Source organism: Bombina bombina, unplaced genomic scaffold (assembly GCF_027579735.1).
Source record: "Bombina bombina isolate aBomBom1 unplaced genomic scaffold, aBomBom1.pri scaffold_668, whole genome shotgun sequence".
Lineage (NCBI taxonomy): Eukaryota > Metazoa > Chordata > Amphibia > Anura > Bombinatoridae > Bombina > Bombina bombina.
In genome coordinates, this window is record NW_026513067.1 from 152008 (window position 1) to 178828 (window position 26821).

Here is a 26821-nt window from a genome sequence, read left to right on the forward strand (position 1 = left end):
ATGGCGAGCAATATTCTCGCCGTATTCAGCATTGCAACAGCAGCTCACAAGAGCTGCTGGTGCAATGCCGCCCCCCTGCAGACTCACGGCCAATCGTCCACCAGCAGGGGGTGTCAATCAACCCAATCGTACTCGATCTGGTCGATTTCCGGCGATGTGTGTTCCCCTGCTCAGAGCAGGCGGACAGGTTATGGAGCAGCGGTCTTTGTGACCGCTGCTTCATAACTGCTGTTGCTGGCGAGCCTGCAGGCTCGCCAGAAACACGGGGCATCAAGCTCCATACGGAGCTTGATAAATATGCCCCACTATCTTCACCACATCTGTTAAAAGCCTGCTTGTTGTTTGGATAAATTAGAATAACCATTCAAATTAACACAGTTCCCAAGTGACAGACAGCACACACCTGATGCTCGTGGTAGAGGGCCACTGCAAACACCTCTCAGCAATATATAGTCAAATGATTTCCACAGCACCAAAAAAGATAGGAGAATAGTTGAACAAACTTAGCTTTTATTGATCCATTTCAGCTTATACAAAGCACTTGGCACACAGCAGCAAAAAGCGACGTTTCGGGCTGTTAACCCTTACTCATGCTTAACACAAATTAACATAGGTATTTGTAAACTTTATTACCAACCAGAGGATTATATCCCTTTAAGGTCTTGAGTTAAAGGGACACTGAACCCAAAAAAATGTTCGTGATTCAGATAGAGCATGACATTTAAGCAACTTTCTAATTTACTCCTATTATCAAATTTTCTTCATGATCTTTGTATCTTTATTTGAAATGCAAGAATGTAAGTTTAGATGCCGGACCCTTTTTGGTGAACAACCTGGGTTGTTCTTGCTGATTGGTGGATAAATTCATCCACCAATAAAAAAGTGCTGTCCAAAGGTATGAACCAAAAAAAAACCTTAGATGCCTTCTTTTTCAAATAATGATAGCAAGAGAACGAAGTAAAATTGATAATAGGAGTAAAATAGAAAGTTGCTTAAAATTGCATGCTCTTTCTGAAAAATTTATGTTCAGTGTCCCTTTAATGACAGGCTTATATTGTATATGTGGTGTCCCTATCTTCACCACATCTTTGTAGAAAGCCTGCTTGTTATTTGGGTAAATTAAAGTAACCCTTTGCAGTTCAATATCTTTGGCAATGTGGCTGTGTTAATTTAAATGGTTACTGTACTTTATCCAAACAACAAGCAGTCTTTTAACACAGATGTGTTGAAGATAGTGACACTGCATAAATAATATAAGCCTGTCATTAACTAAAGACCTTAAAGGGATACGATCCTCAGGTTGGTATGTAAGTTTACAAACACCCATGTTAAACACATATACCATTACCCACACAAGCTTACTTCAATATCAGTGTTATATGCTGTATAACTTGGAAAAGGTTCCACTCCAGGGAGACTCTCACATTAGCTATTTTGTTATTTGTTAATCACAAAGAGGATGTTTTAACTTTTTTCCCCCATTTTTTATTTGATAATTAATAAAAGTTTGCAAAATTTTATTGCAGTCAATGCTTTTAAAACTGTATTGATAGATAAGATCCAGTTTCTACCAAACCACATCTGAATTATTACTTATACTGTCATTTTAAAACAGCTTATTTCCTTTAACCTGAAATCAATGCTAGGCTTTCTTAGCAGACAAGCTGTAACAGGTTTGGACTACTTGATTGGAAAATTATTATTTTAAAGGTAAGGTAAAGTTTAGGGCTATTGAATCCATATAATCAAAGTACTAATTAACCATAAGCTAGTCGCTAACTTTGTTTTTTGTTATATTATGTTGTTTACCTGAAATCCAAAGTTTATAATTCCTAACGTTGTATTCAATTCTCCTCCCCCATGCCACTTCCGTGTTTCTATATGTTATTTCAGCGAGCGGTCTTACCCCTCTGCTTACGTCAGCTCAATGCGCGTTCACAGACTCTATAGATCATATGCGCATGCGCCACTTCCCCCACTGCCAGATACATTGTTAAGATTGTAACAATTGATTCATTGAGCCTAAGAGTTCTGTCGATCGCAGGCAGAAAGATAATAAAGCAATCGCTACAGAACTTACACTGAGCATGCGTGACTCACGAACGAGCACGGGTGGAAGTAGGTTTAGTCCGACGCATGCGCTCAGTCATCGAGTGACGTCGGAATGGATGGGCTAAACCCCTGAAGGGGAAACAGCGGATTGGTCTATAATATCGGTAGCGACTGTCAATCAAAGTTCCCAAAATGTCGGGCAGACGAAAGATTGGTGTCGGAACAATAGTTCAACGTTAGAAAAATATGTAATTATGTGAAATATTACTCGAATGATGAATGAAACTTATGTTATTTTTTAAAAATAGTAAACATAGCGTTAAGTAGTGTGCTCAACTTTACCTTACCTTTAATATGCAATACACATACCTCCCAAAATTTAAAAAAATGCAAAGGGGGACACCCTATGGAGAGTGTGTGTACACGTATATATAAATATATGTTAGAAGTTTACTCAATCCCCCGCTCTCGCACCACAGGGGCCGTTTGATGGGCAATCATATCCTTGTCAAACCACTGAAATATATATTAATACAAAGGACCCAGCACTCACTCTGGGTAATTTATTTTAATAAGACACAATATCCCCCCAAGAACCCTCAAGTTTGTTTTGGAGTAAGAGTGCACTTAAGAAAGATTGTTAGAATATATATATATATATATATATATATATATATATATATATATATATATATATATATATATATATATATATATATATATATATATATATATATATCATATATCAGATATATACATGGAGTAATGAGAAATGAACTGGGGATGAATACAGGGATTGTTAGTTTTTTATAGCAGGCTGCAAGAATTAAGCTGGTGTAAGTCTGCAGCCTTTATGAAAATATCAGAAGTTAAGAGGTTAAAGGGACACTGAACCCAATTTTTTTCTTTTGTTATTCAGATAGAGCATGAAATTTTAAGCAACTTTCTAATTTACTCCTATTATCAAATTTTCTTCATTCTCTTGGTATCTTTATTTGAAATGCAAGAATGTAAGTTTAGATGCCGGCCCATTTTTGGTGAACAACCTGGGTTGTCCTTGTTGATTGGTGGATACATTCATCCACCAATCAAAAACTGCTGTCCAGAGGTCTGAATTAAAAAAAAAGCTTAGATGCCTTCTTTTTCAAATAAAGATAGCAAGAGAACGAAGAAAAATTGATAATAGGAGTAAATTAGAAAGTTGCTTAAAATCGCATGCTCTATCTGAATCACAAAAGAACAAATTTGGGTTCAATGTCCCTTTAACTCTGCCCTTCAGCTTAGTTGCAGCACAGTCTGCTAAAAAAAATGTTGGAGTTCAAAGCACTGCAGTAAATTATGTCACCTTTTTGTTGCTCCTAAAGAGATAACGGTGTCTTGTCGAAAGCTGCAACCCCTCAGAATGTGCGACCGTGACATCACCACATTGCTGACCGGACACGTGACTGGTTGACCACCAATCACCGTGAGGGGTCGCAGAATCAGACGGAACAGCTGAGCCTGTCTGATTTTGCAGCCTTCACTGAAGCGTCGCTGCTCCACAGCTTACCATGGCGGGAGGAATTTAAATTGTAATGTTTTTAGCAAACTGCTAGTGACGTTCACAACATTGGCATCATTCTGAGGTATTTAATAGAATATAGTGACATGGCGGCACATCATTGCTCTGATAATACAGCAGTAGCACTCATATTAAACGTCTCGCTGGCAGTAAATAAAGGAGAAACATACAAACAAGTGTTTGTATAAGTGTTTGTATGTTTTTCCTTTATTTACTGCCAGCGAGACGTTTAATATGAGTGCTACTGCTATATTATCAGAGCAATGATGTGCCACCATGTCACTATATTCTATTAAATACCTCAGAATGATGCCAACGTTGTGAACGTCACTAGCAGTTTGCTAAAGACATTACAATTTAAAATCCTCCCGCCATGGTAAGCTGTGGAGCAGCGGCGCTTCAGTGAAGGCTGCAAAATCAGACAGGCCCAGCTGCTCCGTCTGATTCTGCAACCCTCATAGGAGCCAATAGAAGGTTTGTTTAACTAATTATATAGCACCAAGTGGCTTGGGGATCACTCTGCGGGCAAAAAATGGCGCCAAACCAAAAACATTTTGTCGCAAATTTTTTTAAAAAAAATGTTTAAACAAATATGGAAAGACAAAAATGTAACATGAGCGGCGGGGCCCCCCTGGCGCGGAGTCAGAGGCGGCCGCTTTGGTCGCCTTGCTCTAAGGTCAGCCCTGCTAACTACCTTACAATAAAAAAAAACTTGCCTGTGAAACAAAATTAAAACCTAAGCTTAAAATAAAACAAAATACCTAACATTCGCGAAGATTACGAGTCTTGCTTTAGGGTTAAAAAGCAGCGTTGAGAGGTCCCAACGCTGCTTTTTAACGCCCGCTGGTATAACGAGTCTTGCAGGTACAGGTGTACCGCTCACTTTTCCAGCCAGCCTCGAAAATACCGCTAATCCACTTACGTCAATTGCGTTTCTTATTTTTTAAATGGGATTTGCCTAACGACGATATTACTAGTCTTCCTAAAAGTGAGCGGTACACCCTCTCCTGTCAAGCTGGGTACAGCATTTGAAAGTCAGTAGTTAAGAGTTTTATGGGCTAACACCGTACTATAAAACTCTTAACTAAAGTGCTAAAAAGTACACAAACACCCATAAACTACCTGTTAACCCCTAAACCGAGGCCCCCACATCGCAAATACTAAAATAAAAAATGTAACCCCTAATCTGCCGAACCGGATATCGCTGCCACTATAATAAATATATTAACCCCTAAACTGCCGCACTCCCGCCTCGCAAACACTAGTTAAATTTTATTAACCCTTAATCTGCCGTCCCTAACATCACCGACACCTACCTACATTTATTAACCCCAAATCTTCCGCCCCAACGTCGCCACCACTATATTAAATGTATTAACCCCTAAGTCTAACCCTAACCCTAACCCTAACACCCCCCCTAACTTAAATATTATTTAAATAAATCTAAATAAAATAACTACAATTAAATAAATAATTCCTATTTAAACATAAATACGTACCTGTAAAATAAACCCTAAGCTAGCTACAATATAACTAATAATTACATTGTAGCTAGCTTAGGGTTTCTTTTTATTTTACAGGCAACTTTGTATTTATTTTAACTAGGTGCAATAGTTATTAAATAGTTATTACCTATTTAATAGCTACCTAGTTAAAATAAAGACAAATTTACCTGTAAAATAAAACCTAACCTAAGTTACAATTACACCTATTACTACACTATAATTAAATTAATTCCCTAAATTAAATACAATTAAATACAATTATCTAAAGTGCGAAAAAAAACAATCACTAAATTACAGAAAAAAATAAAATAATTACAAGAACTAATTACACCTAATCTAATCCCCGTAATAAATAATCTAATCCCCGTAATAAAATATAAAAGCCCCCCAAAATAATAAAATGCCCTACCCTGTACTAAATTACAAATAGCCCTTAAAAGGGCTTTTTGCGGGGCATTGCCCCAAAGTAATCAGCTCTTTAACCTGTAAAAAAAGTACAATACCCCCCCCAACATTAAAACCCACACACCCTACTCTAAAACCCACTCTACTCTAAAACCAACCCAATAATAAAACCTAACACTAACCCCTTGAAGATCACCCTACCTTGAGAAGTCTTCACCTAATCGGGCCGAAGTCCTCAACGAAGCCGTGCGAAGTGGTCCTCCAACCGGGCCAAAGTCCTCAATGAAGCCAGGCAGAAGAGGTCCTCCAGATGGGCAGAAGTCTTCATCCAGACGGCATCTTCTATCCTCATCCATCCGGCGCGGAGCGGCTCCATCTTCAAGACATCCAACGCGGAACATCCTCTTCTTTCTTCATCCGACAACTGAATGAAAGTTCCTTTAAATGACGTCATCCAAGATGGCGTCCCTTCAATTCCGATTGGCTGATAGAATTCTATCAGCCAATCGGAATTAAGGTAGAAAAAATCCTATTGGCTGATGCAATCAGCCAATAGGATTGAACTTCAATCCTATTGGCTGATTGGAACAGCCAATAGGATTGAGCTCGCATTCTATTGGCTGATTGGAACAGCCAATAGAATGTGAGCTCAATCCTATTGGCTGATTGCATCATTTAAAGGAACCTTCATTCAGTCGTCGGATGAAGAAAGAAGAGGATGCTCCGCGTTGGATGTGTTGAAGATGGACCCGCTCCGGATGGATGAAGATAGAATATGCCGTCTGAATGAAGACTTCTGCCCGTCTGGAGGACCTCTTCTTCCTGGCTTGGATGAAGACTTCTGCCCGTCTGGAGGACCACTTCGCCCGGCTTCGTTGAGGACTTCGGCCCGGTTGGGTGAAGACTTCTCAAGGTAGGGTGATCTTCAAAGGGGTTAGTGTTAGGTTTCATTAAGGGGGATTGGGTGGGTTCTAGAGTAGGCTTGGGTGTGTGGGTGGTGGGTTTTAATGTTGGGGGGGTATTGTAATCAGGTTAAAGAGCTGATTACTTGGGGGCAATGCCCCGCAAAAAGCCCTTTTAAGGGCTATTTGTACTTTAGTATAGGGTAGGGCATTTTATTATTTTGGGGGGGTTTTTTATTTTATTACGGGGATTAGATTAGGTGTAATTAGTTTAAAAATCTTGTAATTATTTTATTATTTTCTGTAATTTAGTGGGTTTTTTTTCGTACTTTAGATAATTGTATTTAATTGTAGTTAATTAAGGAATTCATTTAATTGTAGTGTTAGGTGTAATTGTAACTTAGGTTAGGTTTTATTTTACAGGTAAATTTGTCTTTATTTTTACTAGGTAGCTAATAAATAGTTACTAACTATTTAATAACTATTCTACCTAGTTAAAATAAATAAAAAGTTGCCTGTAAAATAAAAATAAACCCTAAGCTAGCTACAATGTAACTATTAGTTATATTGTAGCTGGCTTAGGGTTTATTTTAAAGGTAAGTATTTAGTTTTAAATAGGAATAATTTACACCTAGATTACGAGTTTTGCCTTAGCCTTAAAAAGCAGCGTTGAGAGGTCCCAACGCTGCTATTTAATGCCCGCTGGTATTACGAGTCTGGCAGGTACAGGTGTACCGCTCACTTTTTTTCCGCAACTCGAACATACCCCAAATCCACTTACGTCAATTGCGTATCCTATATTTTCAATGGGATTTTCCTAACGCCGGTATTACGAGTCTTGGAAAAAGTGGGCGTTAGACCCTCTCCTGTCAAGACTCCTACCGCATTTAAAAGTCAATATTTAAGAGTTTTATGGGCTAACGCCGTAACATAAAACTCTTAACTAAAGTGCTAAAAAGTACACTAACACCCATAAACTACCTATTAACCCCTAAACCGAGCCCCCCCCACATTGCAAACACTTAAATAACATTTTTAACTCCTAATCTGCCAACCGGACATCCCCGCCACTTTAATAAATATATTAACCCCTAAACCGCCGCACTCCCGCCTCGCAAACACTAGTTAAATATTATTAATCCCTAATCTGCCATCCCTAACATCGCCACAACCTACCTTCATTTAGTAACCCCTAATCTGCCGCCCCAAAGTCGCTGACACTATACTAAATGTATTAACCCCTAAACCTACGTCTAACCCTAACACCCCCTAACTTAAATATAATTTAAATAAATCTAAATAAAATTACTATTATTAACTTAATTATTCATATTTAAAACTAAATACTTACCTATAAAATAAACCCTAAAATAGCTACAATATAACTAATAGTTACATTGTAGCTAGCTTAGGGTTTATTTTTATTTTACAAGCAACTTGGTATTTATTTTAACTAGGTTCAATAGTTATTAAATAGTTATTAACTATTTAATAGCTACCTAGCTAAAATAAGTACAAATTGACCTGTAAAATAAAACCTAACCTAAGTTACAATTACACCTAACAACACTACACTATAATTAAATTAATTACCTAATTTAACTACAATGAATTACAATTAAATTAAATTAAATAAAGTACGAAAAAACCCCCACTAAATTACAGAAAATAATAAAATAATTACAAGTTTTTTAAATTAATTACACCTAATCTAATCCCCCTAATAAAATAAAAAAGCCCCCCAAAATAAAAAAAATCCCTACCCTATACTAAATTACAAATAGCCCTTAAAAGGGCCTTTTGCGGGCCATTGCCCCAAAGTAATCAGCTCTTTTACCTGTAAAATACAATACCCCCCAACATTAAAACACACCACCCACACACCCAACCCTACTCTAAAACCCACCCAATCCCCCCTTAATAAAACCTAACACTAACCCCTTGATGAAGATCACCCTACCTTGAGACGTCTTCACCCAAGTCCTCAATGAAGCCGGGCGAAGTGGTCCTCCAGACGGGCAGAAGTCTTCATCCTATCCGGGCAGAAGAGGTCCTCCAGGCGGGCAGAAGTCTTCATCCAGGCGGCATCTTCTATCTTCATCCATCCGGAGCGGAAAGCGGGTCCATCTTCAAGCCAGCCAACGCGGAGCATCCTCTTCAAACGACGTCCAACTGAAGAATGAATGTTCCTTTAAATGACGTCATCCAAGATGGCGTTCCTTTGAATTAAGGTAGGAAAAATCCTATTGGCTGATTGGAACAGCCAATAGAATGCGAGCTCAATCCTATTGGCTGTTCCATTCAGCCAATAGGATTGAACTTCAATCCTATTGGCTGATTGCATCAGCCAATAGGATTTTTCCTACCTTAATTCCGATTGGCTGATAGGATTCTTTCAGCCAATTGGAATTCAAGGGACGCCATCTTGGATGACATCATTTAAAGGAACCTTCATTCTTCAGTTGGACGTCGTTTGAAGACAATGCTCCGCGTCGGCTGGCTTGAAGATGGACCCGCTCCGCTCCAGATGGATGAAGATAGAAGAAGCCGCCTGGATAAAGACTTCTGCCCGTCTGGAGGACCTCTTCTGCCCGGCTTGGATGAAGACTTCTGCCCGTCTGGAGGACCACTTCGCCCGGCTTCGTTGAGGACTTCGTCCTGGTTGGGTGAAGACGTCTCAAGGTAGGGTGATCTTCAAGGGGATAGTGTTAGGTTTTTTTAAGGGTGGATTGGGTGGGTTTTAGAGTAGGGTTGGGTGTGTGGGTGGTGGGTTTTAATGTTGGGGGGTATTGTATTTTTTTTTACAGGTAACAGAGCTGATTACTTTGGGGCAATGCCCCGCAAAAGGCCTTTTTAAGGGTTATTTGTAATATAGCATAGGGTAGGGATTTTTTTTTGGGGGGGGGCTTTTTTATTTTATTAGGGGGATTAGATTAGGTGCAATTAGTTTAAAAAACTTGTAATTATTTTATTATTTTCTGTAATTTAGTGTTTGTTTTTCGTACTTTAGTTTATTTAATTTAATTGTAATTAATTGTAGTTAATTTAGGTAATTAATTTAATTATAGTGTAGTGTTAGGTGTAATAGTAACTTAGGTTAGGTTTTATTTTACAGGTAAATTTGTATTTATTTTAACTAGGTAGTTATTAAATAGTTACCTAGTTAAAATAAATACAAAGTTGCCTGTAAAATAAAAATAAACCCTAAGCTAGCTACAATGTAACTATTATTTATATTGTAGCTATCTTATGGTTTATTTTATAGGTAAGTATTTAGTTTTAAATAGGAATAATGTAGTTAATAATAGTAATTTTACTTAGATTTATTTAAATTATATTTAAGTTAGGGGGGGTTAGGTTTAGGGTTAGAATTAGATTTAGGGGTTAATAACTTTATTATAGTGGTGGCGACATTGGGGGCGGCAGATTAGTGGTTAATAAATATAAAGTAGGTGTCGGCGATATTGGGGGTGACAGATTAGGGGTTCATAAGTATAATGTAGGTGGCGGTGGTGTCCGGAGCGGCAGATTAGGGGATAATAAGATTATGCAGGTGGTGACGATGTCCGGTGCAGCAGATTAGGGGTTAATAAATATAATGTAGGTGTTGGCGATGTCGTGGGTGGCAGATTAGGGGTTAATAAGTGTAAGATTAGGGGTGTTTAGACTCGGGGATCATGTTAGGGTGTTAGGTGTAGACATAAAAAGTATTTCCCCATAGGAATCAATGGGGCTGCTTTAGGAGCTGAACGCTGCTTTTTTGCAGGTGTTAGGATTTTTTTAAGATGGCTCAGAGCCATTGATTCCTATGGGGAAATCGTGCACAAGCACGTTCAGCAAGCTCACCGCTACCATAAGCAGTGCTGGTATTGAGGTGAGATGTGGAGCTAAATTTTGCTCTCCGCTCACTTTTCTGCGGCTAACGCTGGCTTTGAGAAAACTCGTAATACCAGCGTTGTCTGTAGGTGAGCGGTGAGCAGAAACTGCTCATTAGCACCGCAAGCCTTAACGACAAAAACTCGTAATCTAGCCGATAGTTAATTGTAGTAATCTTATTTAGATTTATTTAAATTATATTTAAATTAGGGGGGGTTAGGATTAGACTTAGTTTTAGGGGTTAATAACTTTAATATAGTGGCGGCAACGTTGGAGGCAGCAGATTAGGGGTTAATAACTATAATGTAGGTGTCGGCGATGTTGGGGGCGACAGATTAGGGGTTCATATATATACAGGGAGTGCAGAATTATTAGGCAAGTTGTATTTTTGAGGATTCATTTTATTATTGAACAACAACCATGTTCTCAATGAACCCAAAAAACTCATTAATATCAAAGCTGAATAGTTTTGGAAGTAGTTTTTAGTTTGTTTTTAGTTATAGCTATTTTAGGGGGATATCTGTGTGTGCAGGTGACTATTACTGTGCATAATTATTAGGCAACTTTACAAAAAACAAATATATACCCATTTCAATTATTTATTTTTACCAGTGAAACCAATATAACATCTCAACATTCACAAATATACATTTCTGACATTCAAAAACAAAACAAAAACAAATCAGTGACCAATATAGCCACCTTTCTTTGAAAGGACACTCAAAAGCCTGCCATCCATGGATTCTGTCAGTGTTTTGATCTGTTCACCATCAACATTGCGTGCAGCAGCAACCACAGCCTCCCAGACACTGTTCAGAGAGGTGTACTGTTTTCCCTCCTTGTAAATCTCACATTTGATGATGGACCACAGGTTCTCAATGGGGTTCAGATCAGGTGAACAAGGAGGCCATGTCATTAGATTTTCTTCTTTTATACCCTTTCTTGCCAGCCACGCTGTGGAGTACTTGGACGCGTGTGATGGAGCATTGTCCTGCATGAAAATCATGTTTTTCTTGAAGGATGCAGACTTCTTCCTGTACCACTGCTTGAAGAAGGTGTCTTCCAGAAACTGGCAGTAGGACTGGGAGTTGAGCTTGACTCCATCCTCAACCCGAAAAGGCCCCACAAGTGCATCTTTGATGATACCAGCCCAAACCAGTACTCCACCTCCACCTTGCTGGCGTCTGAGTCGGACTGGAGCTCTCTGCCCTTTACCAATCCAGCCACGGGCCCATCCATCTGGCCCATCAAGACTCACTCTCATTTCATCAGTCCATAAAACCTTAGAAAAATCAGTCTTGAGATATTTCTTGGCCCAGTCTTGACGTTTCAGCTTGTGTGTCTTGTTCAGTGGTGGTCGTCTTTCAGCCTTTCTTACCTTGGCCATGTCTCTGAGTATTGCACACCTTGTGCTTTTGGGCACTCCAGTGATGTTGCAGCTCTGAAATATGGCCAAACTGGTGGCAAGTGGCATCTTGGCAGCTGCACGCTTGACTTTTCTCAGTTCATGGGCAGTTATTTTTCGCCTTGGTTTTTCCACACGCTTCTTGCGACCCTGTTGACTATTTTGAATGAAAAGCTTGATTGTTCGATGATCACGCTTCAGAAGCTTTGCAATTTTAACAGTGCTGCATCCCTCTGCAAGATATCTCACTATTTTTGACTTTTCTGAGCCTGTCAAGTCCTTTTGACCCATTTTGCCAAAGGAAAGGAAGTTGCCTAATAATTATGCACACCTGATATAGGGTGTTGATGTCATTAGACCACACCCCTTCTCATTACAGAGATGCACATCACCTAATATGCTTAATTGGTAGTAGGCTTTCGAGCCTATACAGCTTGGAGTAAGACAACATGCATAAAGAGGATGATGTGGTCAAAATACTCATTTGCCAAATAATTCTGCACTCCCTGTAATGTAGGAGGCGTCGGTGTCCGGAGCGGCAGATTAGGGGTCAATAAGATTATGTAGGTGTCTGCAATGTTGAGGGCGGCAGATTAGGGGTTAATAAGTGTAAGATTAGGGGTGTTTAGACCCGGGTTCATGTTAGGGTGTTAGGTGTAGACATAAAATGTATTTCCCCATAGGAATCAATGGGGCTGCATTAGGAGTTGAACTCTGCTTTTTTGCAGGTGTTAGGTTTTTTTTCAGCCGGCTCAGCCCCATTGATTCGTATGGGGAAATCGTGCACGAGCACGTTTAGTTAGCTCATCGCTACCGTAAGCAGCGCTGGTATTGAGGTGAGATGTGGAGCTAAATTTTGCTCTCAGCTCACTTTTCTGCGGCTAACGCTGGGTTTGTAAAAACCCGAAATACCAGCGTTGTCTGTAGGTGAGCGGTGAGCAGAAACTGCTCATTAGCACCGCACCCCTGTTACCGCAAAACTCGTAATCTAAGCAATTACTTGTTATTTAAGAAAAAAAAAAAAACCCTACGGCTAGATTACGAGTTTTTGTCGGTAAGCTGTGCGGTGCTAACGAGCAGTTTATGCTCACCGCTCACCTACAGACAACGCTGGTATTACAGGTTTTTAGAAACCCGGCGTTAGCCGCAGAAAAGTGAGCGGAGAGCAAAATTTAGCTCCACATCTCACCTCAATACCAGCGCTGCTTACGGTAGCGGTAAGCTGGCTAAAACGTGCTTGTGCACGATTTCCCCATAGGAAACAATGGGGCAGAGCCGGCTGAAAAAAAACCTAACACCTGCAAAAAAGCAGCGTTCAGCTCCTAACGCTGCCCCATTGATTCCTATGGGGAAATAAAACATGAACCCCGAGTCTAAACACCCCTAATCTTACACTTATTAACCCCTAATCTGCCGCCGCCAACACCTACATTATATTATTAACCCGTGATCTGCCGCTCCGGACACGCCGCCACCTACATTATCCTTATGAACCCCTAATCTGCCGCCCCCAACATCGCCGAACCCTACATTATATTTATTAACCCCAATCTTCCGTCCCTAACATCGCCGCCACCTACCTACATTTATTAACCCCTAATATGCCGCCCCAATGTTGCCGCAACTATATTAAAGTTCTTAACCCCTAAATCTATGTCTAACCCTAACCCCCCCCTAACTTAAATATAATTTTAAATAATCTAAATAAAATTACTACAATTAACTAAATTATTCCTATTTAAAACTAAATACTTACCTATAAAATAAACCATAAGCTAGCTACAATATAAATAATAGTTACATTGTAGCTATCTTAGGGTTTATATTTATTTTACAGGCAACTTTGTATTTATTTTAACTAGGTACAATAGCTATTAAATAGTTATTAACTATTTAATAACTACCTAGATAAAATAAATACAAATATACCTGTAAAATAAACCCTAACCTAATTTACAATTACACCTAAAACTACTCAATAAATAAATTATTTATCTAAATTAAATTAATTACAATTAAATAAAATTAAATAAAGTACAAAAATTTTTTTTACAGAAAATAAAAAAATAATTACAAGATTTTTAAACTAATTACACCTAATCTAATCCCCATAATAAAATAAAAAAGCCCCCCAAAATAAAAAAAAAGCCCTATCCTATACTAAATTACAAATAGCCCTTAAAAGGACTTTTTGTGGGGCATTGCCCCAAAGTAATCAGCTCTTTTACCTGTAAAAAAAAATACAATATCCCCCCAACATTAAAACCCACCACTCACACACCCAACCCTACTCTAAAACCCACCCAATCCCCCCTTAATAAAACCTAACGCTAACCCCTTGAAGATCACCCTACCTTGAGACGTCTTTACCCAACCGGGCCGAAGTCCTCTACGAAACCAGACGAAATGGTCCTCCAGACGGGCAGAAGTCTTCATCCAAGCCGGGCAGAAGAGGTCCTCCAGACGGGCAGACGTCTTCATCCAGACGGCATCTTCTACCTTCATCCATCCGGTGCGGAGCGTGTCCATCTTCAAGACATCTGACGCGGAGCATCCTCTTCAAACGATGTCCAACTGAAGTATGAAGGTTCCTTTAAATGACGTCATCCAAGATGGCAAACCTTCAATTCCGATTGGCTGATAGAATTCTATCAGCCAATCAGAATTAAGGTAGAAAAAATCCTATTGGCTGATGCAATTGTAAATGCTTCTCTGTGATCCCCTTTGTTCAGAAATAGCAGACATTTATGGTTTTGGCATTGCTTTGTGATAATTAGAAGGCAGCTAAATACTGCTGCGTACCACACTTGTATTATGCCCAGCAGTGAAGGGGTTTTTATGGAGCTTGTAGAGTTAATTTTAGCTTTAATGTAGTGTAGTAGACAACCCAAAGTATTGATCTAGGCCCATTTTGGTATATTTCATGCCACCATTTCACCGCCAAATACGATCAAATACAAAAAAAATCAAAATTTTTGGTTTCTCAATGAAATTATTTACAAACAGCTTGTGCAATTATGGCACAAATGGTTGTAAATGCTTCTCTGTGATCTCCTTTGTTCAGAAATAGCAGACTAATATGGCTTTGGCATTACTTTTTGGTAATTAGAAGGCTGCTAAACGCTGCTGTGCACCACATGTGTATTATGCCCAGCAATGAAAGGGTTAATTAGGGAGCTTGTAGGGTTAATTTTAGCTTTAGTGTAGTGTAGTAGATAACCCAAAGTATTGATCTACGCCCATTTTGGTATATTTCATGCCAGCATTTCATCGCCAAATGCGATCAAATAAAAAAAATCATATTTTTTTTTACAATTTTAGGTTTCTCACTGAAATTATTTAGAAACAGCTTGTGCAATAATGGCACAAATGGTTGTAAAAGCTTCTCTGTATCCCCTTTGTTCAGAAATAGCAGACTTATATGGCTTTGGCGTTGCTTTTTGGTAATTAGAAGGCCGATAATTGGCGCTGCGCACCACACTTGTATTATGCCCAGCAGTGAATGGGTTAATTAGGTAGCTTGTGGGGTTAATTTTAGCTTTAGTGTAGAGATCAGCCACCCACCTGACACATCCCACCCCCTGAACCCTCCCTGACCCCCCTCAAACACTTCCCTCCCCCACCTCACATTTGTCTGCCAGTACTAAACAGCAGTGATGGATCCCCCTTTAGCCCCCAACCTCCCTGATCCCTCCCATACAGCTCTCTAACCCTCCCCCCTCTACCTATTTTCCACCATCTTGTGTACTGGCAGCTGTCTGCTAGTATCTAGTTTGCTCATAAACTATTGCCCAGTTTTCTCAAAACCCAATTTTCTGTAGTGTAGTTGCCCCCTCTCCCAGTTCCCTTTAGAAAAATGTATTTCCCTCTCTCCCTTCCTCTACCTCCCCCTCTCTGAATTCAATGGAGCGTGTGCGCGCACACACAAACGGGCACTCCCGATTACCTGCGCACTCTGCGTGACAAGATCCGGAAGTCCCTCCAATGATGGGCCGCCCACCCGCCTTCCTGCTACTGCTCCCACCCACCAACAATTGGCACCATCGCTGGCCGATGCAGAGAGGGCCACAGAGTGTCTCTCTCTGCATCGTATGCTTAAAAAAGGGTATTGAAGGATGCCTCAATCTACAATAACCTGAGAGCTGCTGGAAGTGATCGCAATTGCTTCCAGCGCTCAATTAGACCAAGGATGTACCAGGTACGTCCATTGTCACTAACTGACAATTTTTGCAGGACGTACCTGGTACATCCTCGGTCATTAAGGGGTTAAACAGTTAATTTGCTATTTGCTCCAATAGGTGTGGTGAGAGCTGTGACCTTTATGGGTTTTGGATATTGCCTGTTACTGAGAAAACTCTCTTACTCTGGACACTGGTTAGTGGGCAGGAAACCAGTTAACCCCTTAGCTACCGAGGATGTGCCAGGCTTGTCCTACAAAAAGTGGTCGTTAAGGACCTAGGACATGCCTGGCATGTCCTCTGGGGTTTAAAGTGTTTCCAGCAACTTTCAGGGTACTGCAGCGATGCCTCAATATTGTGTGCTTTTTAAGCACACCGATGCAGAGAGGGCCACAAGGGAGGTGGGTGGGCGGCCCATTGCTGGAGCAGTTCCTGTTCCTGGCTCTTGTGCATTGCAGATGTCGGGAGTGTGCATGGAGGGGGCATGTGCGGGGGGTGGGCAGCTACACTACAGAAAAAATTGGATTTAGCACAAAAAAGCCTAAAATTTAGCAAACTGGGTACTGGCAGACACCCAAGATGGCGGCAAATGGGTAGAGGAGGGTTAGAGCGCTGTTTTCAGGGAGTTTTAGGGGCTAAGGGGGAATCCAACACTGCAGTATATATATATATAATATATATTATATATATATATATATATATATATATATATATATATATATATATATATATATATATATAATAAAATAAAGCTTTTTATTTTAGTACTGGAAGACTTTCTGCCAGTACTTAAGATGGCAGTGACAATTGTGAGGTGAGGGAGGCAAGACAGCTGTTTGAGGAGGGGCAGGGAGGGATCAGGGGTGGGATGTGTCAGGTGGGACGCCGATCTCTACACTAAAGCTAAAATTAACCCTATAAGCTACCTATAAGCTATCTAATTAACCCCTTCACTGCTGGGCATAATACACGTGTAGTGCGCAGCAGCATTTAGCGGCCTTCTAATTACCAAAAAGCAACGCCAAAGCCATATATGTCTGCTATTTCTGAAAAAGGGGATCCCAGAGAAGCATTTACAACCATTTATGCCAAAATTGCACAATCTTTTTGTAAATAATTTCAGTGAGAAACCTAAAGTTTGTGAAAAAGTTTGTGCGCATTTGGTGGTGAAATGGTGGCATTAAATATAATAAAATGGGCCTAGATCAATACTTTGGGTTGTCTACTAAAAAAACTAAATTTATGCTTACCTGATAAATTTATTTATCTTGTGGTGTAACCAGTCCACGGATCATCCATTACTTGTGGGATATTCTCCTTCCCAACAGGAAGCTGCAAGAGGACACCCACAGCAGAGCTGTCTATATAGCTCCTCCTTTAACTGCCACTACCAGTCATTCGACCGAAGACAAGCAAGAGAAAGGAGAAACCATAGGGTGCAGTGGTGACTGTAGTTTAAAAATAAAACACACCTGCCTTAAAGTGACAGGGCGGGCCGTGGACTGGATACACCACAAGAGAAATAAATTTATCAGGTAAGCATAAATTTTGTTTTCTCTTGTAAGGTCTATCCAGTCCACGGATCATCCATTACTTGTGGGATACCAATACCAAAGCTAAAAGAGACCTAAGTCCCCAGAGGGCGCTAGAGGTATTATTATCATAAATGTACTAGTGCAATGCAAAGTGATGGTCGCAGTGAGAAATCGACAATAAAAACAATTTAAAACAACAGATAAGTAATACTTATAAGCGTGTATATAAATGGAAAGGGGAACCTCATTAAATGTTGCCAAACTCCATTGGATCGTCCATAATAATCCTAGAAAGTTCCAGTAGGATGTATGATGTTTCAGATAAGTCCCCAAAAAGATGTAGTTGGGCTCCAATGTTTTCGGCTGCACTCTTCAAAAACTGTCCCCAGCTGGGAATAGGACTTCTAGATAAGGATGAGAAAGAGGCGCACAAATGTGTTTATCTGCATGAACTTGAAACAATGAATTGCTGGTATTATATGCACAGGGTACTCACACAGTATCAGAGCACACCAATGTGCTTGTGGAAACAGGCTGGTAATCAGAGCAAACCAGCTGGCTCTTCTCCGGTATGCAGCACTCCGCCAACTCCTGGTAGTGGCTTGCTTCCTGAAACTGCTATGTTGAGGGTTGGGATAATAGCAGCTAGTTCCAGTGCAGTAAAAGGATTTGTGTGCCTCTTTCTCATCCTTACCCAATACAAAAGCTATAGGACACGGATGAAGGGAGGGACAAGGCAGGTGCTTAAACGGAAGGCACCACTGCCTGCAAAACCTTTCTCCCAAAAATAGCCTCCGAAGAAGCAAAAGTATCAAATTTATAGAATTTTTAAAAAGTATGAAGCGAAGACCAAGTCGCCAACTTACAAATCTGTTCAACAGAAGCCTCATTCTTAAAAGCCCATGTGGAAGCTACCGCTCTAGTAGAATGAGCTGTAATCCTTTCAGGAGGCTGCTGGCCAGCAGTCTCATAAGCTAAGCGGATTATACTCCTTAGCTAAAAAGAAAGAGAAGTTGCAGAAGCCTTTTGGCCTCTCCCCTGTCCAGAGTAGACAACAAACAATGCAGATGTTTGGCGAAAATCTTTAGTAGCTTGTAAATAAAACTTTAAAACACGAACCACGTCAAGATTGTGTAAAAGACGTTCCTTCTTTGAAGAAGGATTAGGACACAGTGACGGAACAACAATCTCCTGATTGATATTTTTATTAGATACCACCTTAGGTAGAAAACCAGGTTTGGTACGTAACACTACCTTATCTGCATGAAAAATGAGATAAGGAGAATCACATTGTAAAGCAGATAACTCCGAAATTATTCGAGCCGAGGAGATAGCTACTAAAAACAGAACTTTCCAAGATAAAAGTTTGATATCTATGGAATGCAAAGGTTCAAACGGAACCCCTTGAAGAACCTTAAGAACTAAATTTAAACTCCAAGGCGGAGCAACAGGTTTAAAAACAGGCTTAATTCTGACTAAAGCCTGACAAAACGCCTGCACGTCTGGAACCTCAGCCAGACGTTTGTGCAAAAGAATAGACAGAGCAGAAATCTGTCCCTTTAAGGAACTTGCTGACAAAACCTTCTCCAATCCATCTTGGAGAAAAGATAATATCCTAGGAATCCTGACCTTACTCCATGAGTAACCCTTGGATTCACACCAATGAAGATATTTACACCATATCTTATGATAGATTTTCCTGGTGACAGGCTTTCGCGCCTGTATTAAGGTATCAATGACCGACTCGGAGAAACCACGCTTTGATAAAATCAAGCGTTCAATCTCCAAGCAGTCAGCCGCAGAGAAATTAGATTTGGATGGTTGAAAGGACCCTGAAGTAGAAGGTCCTGTCTCAGAGGCAGAGTCCATGGTGGAAAGGATGACATGTCCACCACATCTGCATACCAAGTCCTGCGTGGCATAATTGTGAAAGGTGAAATCTTCCTTTTGGGGAAGAAGCTTTGAAGTCCAGAAGATATCCCTGGGACACAATTTCCAACGCCCAGGGATCCTGGACATCTCTTGCCCAAGCCTGGGCGAAGAGAGAAAGTCTGCCCCCTACTAGATCCGTTACCGGATCGGGGGCCAATCTTTCATGCTGTCTTAGAGGCAGCAGCAGGCTTCTTGGCCTGTTTACCTTTGTTCCAAGCCTGGTTAGGTCTCCAGACCGGCTTGGACTGTGCAAAATTTCCCTCTTGTTTTGTATTAGAGGAAGATGATGCCGCGCTCGTCTTAAAGTTTCGAAAGGCACGAAAATTAGTTTGTTTGGTCCTTAATTTGTTAGACCTATCCTGAGGAAGGGCATGACCTTTTCCTCCAGTAATATCAGAAATGATCTCCTTCAGTCCAGGCCCGAATAGGGTCTGCCCCTTGAAGGGAATATTGAGAAGCTTAGACTTTGAAGTAACGTCAGCTGACCAGGATTTAAGCCATAGCGCCCTACGCGCCTGAATAGCAAAACCTGAGTTCTTAGCCGTTAGTTTAGTTAAATGAACAACGGCGTCAGAAACAAATGAATTGTCTAGCTTAAGCGCTTTAAGCTTGTCAAGTATATCATCCAATGGAGTTTCTACCTGTAAGGCCTCTTCCAGAGACTCAAACCAGAAGGCCGCAGCAGCAGTGACTGGGGCAATGCATGCAAGAGGCTGGAGAATAAAACCTTGTTGAATAAACATTTTCTTAAGGTAACCCTCTAACTTTTTATCAATTGGATCTAGGAAAGCACAACTGTCCTCGACGGGGATAGTTGTACGCTTAGCTAGGGTAGAAACTGCTCCCTCCACCTTAGGGACCGTTTGCCATAAGTCCCGTGTAGCGGCATCTATTGGAAATATTTTCTTAAAAATAGGAGGGGGAGAGATCGGTACACCTGGTCTATCCCATTCCTTAGTAATAATTTCTGAAAACCTTTTAGGTATTGGAAAACATCAGTGTAAACAGGCACTGCATAGTATTTATCCAATCTACACAATTTCTCTGGTACTATAATGGTGTCACAGTCATCCAGAGCAGCTAAAACCTCCCTGAGCAACACGCAGAGGTGTTCAAGTTTAAATTTAAATGTTGACATATCAGAATCAGGTTGAATCCTCTTCCCTGAGTCAGAAAAATCACCCACAGAAAGAAGCTCTCCTGCCTCAGCTTCTGCATATTGTGAGGGGTATCAGACATAGCTACTAAAGCGTCAGAGTGCTCTGTATTTTTTCTAGCCCCAGAGCTGTCTCGCTTTCCTTGTAACCCTGGTAGTTTGGACAATACCGTTGTAAGGGTATGATCCAAAACTGCCGCCATGTATTGTAAAGTAAACGCCATGGGCGCGCTAGATGTACTTGGCACCTCTTGAGCGGGAGTCCCTTGAGCGGGAGTCAAAGGTTCTGACACGTGGGGCGAGTTAGTCGGCATAACTTCCCCCTTGTCAGTTTCCTCTGGTGATAAATCTTTTAAAGACAGAATATGATCTTTATAACTTAAAGTAAAATCAGTACATTTGGTACACATTCTAAGAGGGGGTTCCACAATGGCTTCTAAACATAATGAACAAGGAGTTTCCTCTATGTCAGACATGTTTAAACAGACTAGCAATGAGACCAGCAAGCTTGGAAAACACTTTGATAAATGTAAACAAGCAAAAAATAAAAACGGTACTGTGCCTTTAAGAGAAACAAATTTTGTCAGAAATTGAAAAACAGTGATAAAAAGCAGTAAATCTAACGAAATTTTTACAGTGTGTATAATAGACTAACAGAGCATTGCACCCACTTGCAAATGGATGATTAACCCCTTAGTTTCAAAACCGGATAAAAAAAACGATATAAACGTTTTTTCAACAGTCACAACAAACTTCCACAGCTCTGCTGTGGCCCTACCTGCCCATATAACGACTTTGAAAGGCACAAAAACCCTTTAGAGAGGTCCTAAGTGTTCAGGGGACTCCTTCAGGGAAACTGGATGTCTCAAGCTGCAAAATCTAATGCGCATTTAGGCGCATTATTCACAGTGCAAAATCTAGCCAGCCATGTGGAAAAAACTGGGCCCCAATAAAGTTTTATCACCAATATGTATAAAAAAAACGTTTAAACACTTCCAGCAAACGTTTTATTTTTCAGTAATGTGAGAAAGTAATAAGAATATTACCTTTTACAGCAAGCATGATACTAGTCGTTATTAAATCACTGTAATCAGGCTTACCTTAAATAAATCCGGTATTAACAGCATTTTAAACTGCACATACCTCATAGCAGGAGACCCTGCACACCATTCCCCCAGCTGAAGTTACCTCTCTCTTCAATTATGTGTGAGAACAGCAATGGATCTTAGTTACAACCTGCTAAGATCATCAAAGACCACAGGCAGACTCTTCTTCTACTTTCTGCCTGAGGCTAAAATAGTACAACTCCGGTACCATTTGAAAATAACAAACTTTTGATTGAAGATAAACTAAATAAAAACACCACATCTCTCTAGATACTTCCTTTCTTGTCGAGAGCTGCAAGAGAATGACTGGTAGTGGCAGTTAGAGGAGGAGCTATATAGACAGCTCTGCTGTGGGTGATCGTCTTGCAGCTTCCTGTTGGGAAGGAGAATATCCCACAAGTAATGGATGATCCGTGGACTGGATACACATTACAAGAGAAATATATATACATGTCAAGGGATATTCAGGGATTCCTGAAACATATCAGTGTTACAATGTAACTATCGCTAATTTAAAAAATAAAAATGGTTTGGAAATAGCAAAGACTTGTATTTATTGCCCTATAACTTGCAAAAAAAAGCAAAGAACATGTAAACATTGGGTATTTATAAACTAAGGAGAAATTTTAGAAACTATTTAGCTTGGTTGTTTTTTGGTGGTTGTAAAATAAATGGTGGATGCAATTAGGCTATTGAAAAACAATTACAGCAAACAAGATATTAAAAAACAGGTTTAGACTTGACTGACAAGTTATTTAATAGCAACACAACAAAAATGTCTGTAATTACATAGTGTTACTGTCCCTTGAACAGCCAGGAAGGTAATGTCCTAGTAACAACCTCACCACACCTTACGTTGTAAAAAACAAGGATTTAACTTTTGTTTCCTGCTGCTACTACATACAGTCATGGCGTCTGCTGATCTGAGAGAGGAGCTAACCTGTCCCATCTGCTTCAGCATTTACACAGATCCTGTAACTCTCAGCTGTGGCCATACTTACTGCCTGAGCTGTATTAACAGAACATGGGACCACCAGGATGAGGGAGAGTATTCCTGTCCTGAATGTAAACAAGGGTTTAGGAGGAGACCTGAACTCAAAAGGAACCTGAGGCTGCGTAATATAGCAGAGACTTTCCAACCTACTGAGTCTGTAAATGATACTGGGATCTTCTGCACTTACTGTACTCACCCTGCTGCTAAATCCTGTCTGCTGTGTGAGGCGTCTTTTTGTGATTTTCACCTGAGGGTACACAGCAAGTCTGAGAAACACGTCTTAACTGAACCCACCACTTCCTGGGGTAACAGAAAATGCTACAAACACAAGAAGCTCCTGGAATATTACTGCACTGAGGATGCTGCCTGTATCTGTGTGTTCTGCTCCCTGGCCGGAGAGCACAGGGGACACCAGGTGGAGCTGCTGAATGAGGCTTCTGAGAAGAAGAAAAAGAGACTGAGAGATGTTCTGCAGAAACTGACCACAAAGAGAGAGAAGACTGAGAAAAGAGTTCAGAGTCTGCAGGAGCACAGGAGAGGGGTGCAAGAGAAAGCAGCTGATGTAACAGAGCGACTCAATGCCCAGGTTAAGGATATAATGAAACAGCTGGAAAAAGAGAAGGACGAGCTGACCAGGAAGATGAGTCACATTGAGGATCTGTGCAACATGACTGACCCATTAACTGTCCTACAAGAACAGGAATCACACAGAGATGACTTTTGTGGTGCTGAGAATGGAGATAATGAGGTCACACAAACAGGTGATAAACAGGTCCCTGCTGGGGGGGATTTGGATGAGGGTCTGATCTCACTGACCTTATACAGAGGTATAGCTGATATTGTGTATGATGTAAAGAGATGGATCTATTTGCAGGTGCCATCAGATATTTTACTGGATATAAACACAGCTAATAATAATGTTATTGTATCAGGTGACCTGAAAACTGTATCCTGGCCACGAATAAACCAGCAGCGACCAACAAGAAGAGAGAGATTTATTGAAACCAGGAGGTTATATAGAGGTTCATTTGATAATATGACTGATGTAAAGAGAGGTATCTATGTGCAAGTGACCTCAGACATAATACTGGATATAAACACAGCTAATAATAATGTTATTGTATCAGATGACCTGAAAACTGTGTCCTGGTCACGTATAAACCAGCAGAGACAAATAACACCAGAGAGATTTACAGATCATCCTCAGGTATTAAGCATCAGGAGCTTTTCCTCAGGACGACATTACTGGGAAGTGCAGATGAGTAAAGCAGGGCACTGGTGTGTAGGGGTTTGTTATACCAGTATGGGGAGGGGAGGAGATGAGTCTGTGATAGGAGAGAATAACAAGTCCTGGGGTTTGTATGGTGATAATAAAGATCTTGTAGTGCTACATGACAGAATATACACACCATTATCTAAGCCTCTATCATATGACAGAGTAAGAATATACCTAGACTATGAGGCTGGGCGTCTGACCTTTTATGAGCTATGTAACCCAATCAGACACTTACACACCTTCAGCGCAACCTTCACTGAGCCTCTTCATGCTGCGTTTTGGATACATTATGATGCCCAGGGTGAGAATCCTGCGCTAAATACACTCACAATAAATGCAACCCCTGAATGGAAACATTGAAGCAAAGGGAATATGACTCTGCATTGGCCTTAGTGGAGGGGTCAGAGTTAGGGCATAAGGTGGAGTTGTGGGGAAGCTGATAAGTAGGGGTTAAGACAGGAAGTAACTTATCTTTAGGAACTGAATGGAGAGAATAAGCTACTGCCCTCCCTCCTTTGTGGTAATGGCTTATAGTCACAGCTTTGTTTGGGGGGTTTGTCTGGAGTCATGGATAAGTGGCATGGCTTTTACTGCGTACCCCCTGTTTTACTAATGGGGGCGATACATATAGGGTTGCCAGGTGTCCTCCCTAGAAATACTGGGCACCCACTGTATAAACAGAGAGCGGGGGGGGGGGGGGGTTATGGCACACATTTTATTTATTTATATATTTACACTCACATATATATATATATATATGTGCGTGTGTGTAGGTATCTTTGCATAGATATATATGTATGTGTATATATATATATATATATATATATATATATATATATATATATAAAAGAAAGTAAATCCTCTTACTGGTTTAGCCAAGGTGAGGAAGAGGTAAATCATTGAAAGGCACATAAAGCACTGCTACGGAGTAAAATTAAAACGTATACTTTTATTAAAGTCAGTTTAAAACAAACACAGCAGTTGAGTGCATGGCGGTGACCAGGGAGCGTAGGTACTAACTGAGGGTGACGTCATCTTATGCTTTTCACGCCTTTCTGGCACTTTGACAAAGCTTTTACTCTGTATCAGTGCTACCTCCCCTTGTCTATACTAGTAAGGGGATTTTCTTTCTTTTATTTATATATATATATTCACACACACATATACTGTATATATTACATTATTTTATGCCAGAAATAAGTGAAGTGAATGTTAAAGAAAACTATTAAAAAGCAATGAATAAAAATGGCATCTAATGTTTTAAGGGTGATCAGGAAATTAACATTTTTACTGTACATTTTACACTAACACTGTTTAAATCCCTGAACTGCACATCTTCTTTATACAGCCATCTAGCATACAATGGGTTAAACAGTTTGTTTTACTTGGCTAAAGAAAGGTGACACTGCAAATTGCAGCTTACAGCTCAGCAGTACTAGTAAGGAAGAGGGCAGTTCCTTTCTGTGAGGGAGAACCTCTTCTCTGTGCAGACCCCCACCCTGCGGCCACTACACAAAGGAAATGTAAGGATCAGTGGGAGTGTTCTTGTGTGTGTGAAACAAATGTTGTAGTTATAGGTGTTTTATCTTATGCAAGAGGCACTCCCTGACTCTACCATTGTGCACATAACAACAGGTTGATATGGTTCATACCAACTGATAATCTCAATATCACACAATACGAACATTATACACTCATTTTTTCTTTGCATAAATGTTTTGTAGATGATCTATTTATATAGCCCATAAAGTTTTTTTAAATAAATGTATAGTTTTGCTTATTTTTAAATAACATTGCTCTGATTTTCTGACTCCTAACTAGGGTTGCCACCTGCCCCAGTTTCACCGGGACAGTCCCGGTCTGAGGCTCTCTATCCCAGAACTAGCCTCAAATGCCCCGGGCTAAGCACTCCCCTGGCGCAGCAGTGAACAGACTTACAAAACATTAGCTGGCCAGAGGAGTGCTTAGCCCGGGGGTTACAGCCAGCAGCATGTGATAGGATTCCTCTGTTAGCAGAATGAGCACTTACAGGCCCATTTATCAAAGGTCTTGCGGACCTGATCCGACACTGCGGATCAGGTCCGCAAGACCTCGCTAAATGCGGAGAGCAATACGCTCTCCGCATTTAACATTGCACCAGCAGCTCACAAGAGCTGCTGGTGCAACGCCGCCCCCTGCTGACTCGCGGCCAATCGGCCGCCAGCAGGGAGCTGTCAATCAACCCGATCGTATTCGATCGGGTTGATGTCTGGCGATTCCTGTCCGCCTGTTCAGAGCAGGCGGACAGGGTTATGGAGCAGCGGTCTTTTGACCGCTGCTTCATAAGTTGTGTTTCTGGCGAGTCTGAAGACTCGCCAGAAACACGGCCCTTCAAGCTCCATACGGAGCTTGATAAATGGGCCTGTCAGTCTATTTGCAAACTTTTTATTTCAGTCTGCTACTACAAAACGGGTAGGAACTCAGGAGGGAGTCTGCAGGAGAGAGTGAGGAGATTGGTGTGGGAGTCGGACAGTGGGAGGGGGAAGAGGGTCGAGGGAGTCGTCACATCCGGCTGCAGCTGAGAGCGGCAGAGAGAGCCTCGAAGCAGGTGTTGGTGCGGTGGCCGCGTTGTTACCTTCATGGTACCACCTCCCGTCGACTGTGCAGCAGCCTTCCTAAGCCAACAAGTGCAGAGCAGCCACAGACTCAGAGAAACTGTGAGTAATACTTGGCTGTGTCTGCTGTTATTTCAAATTAGTATGGTCATTTTTTTTTGTGGGGGCTTAATTATGTGTGTATATATATATATATATATATATATATATATACATATAAATTGATTTCATAATGAATTTGAGGCAGCGAGAAGCCATGCCCCAAGCCACACCCCAAGCCACACCCCCAATCCACACCGTCTCCACGCTCACTTAAAAAGTGTCCAGGAATTTTCTGGGCAAAA

At 40.7% G+C, this 26821-nt stretch overlaps 1 protein-coding gene across 1 annotated transcript; it reads left to right on the plus strand.

Annotated features, from left to right (window-relative positions):
• The first annotated feature begins 22498 nt into the window (after positions 1-22498).
• On the plus strand, positions 22499-25674 carry LOC128644690 (E3 ubiquitin/ISG15 ligase TRIM25-like). The gene has a single exon (XM_053697203.1). The coding sequence runs from the start codon at positions 22522-22524 to the stop codon at positions 24241-24243; it is 1722 nt and encodes a 573-aa protein (XP_053553178.1). The 5' UTR covers positions 22499-22521; the 3' UTR covers positions 24244-25674.
• The last annotated feature ends 1147 nt before the right edge of the window (positions 25675-26821 follow it).

Excerpts from the sequence above, each read along its gene's own strand:
- LOC128644690 (XM_053697203.1), top strand. The coding sequence starts at position 22,522 with ATGGCGTCTGCTGATCTGAGAGAGGAGCTAACCTGTCCCATCTGCTTC.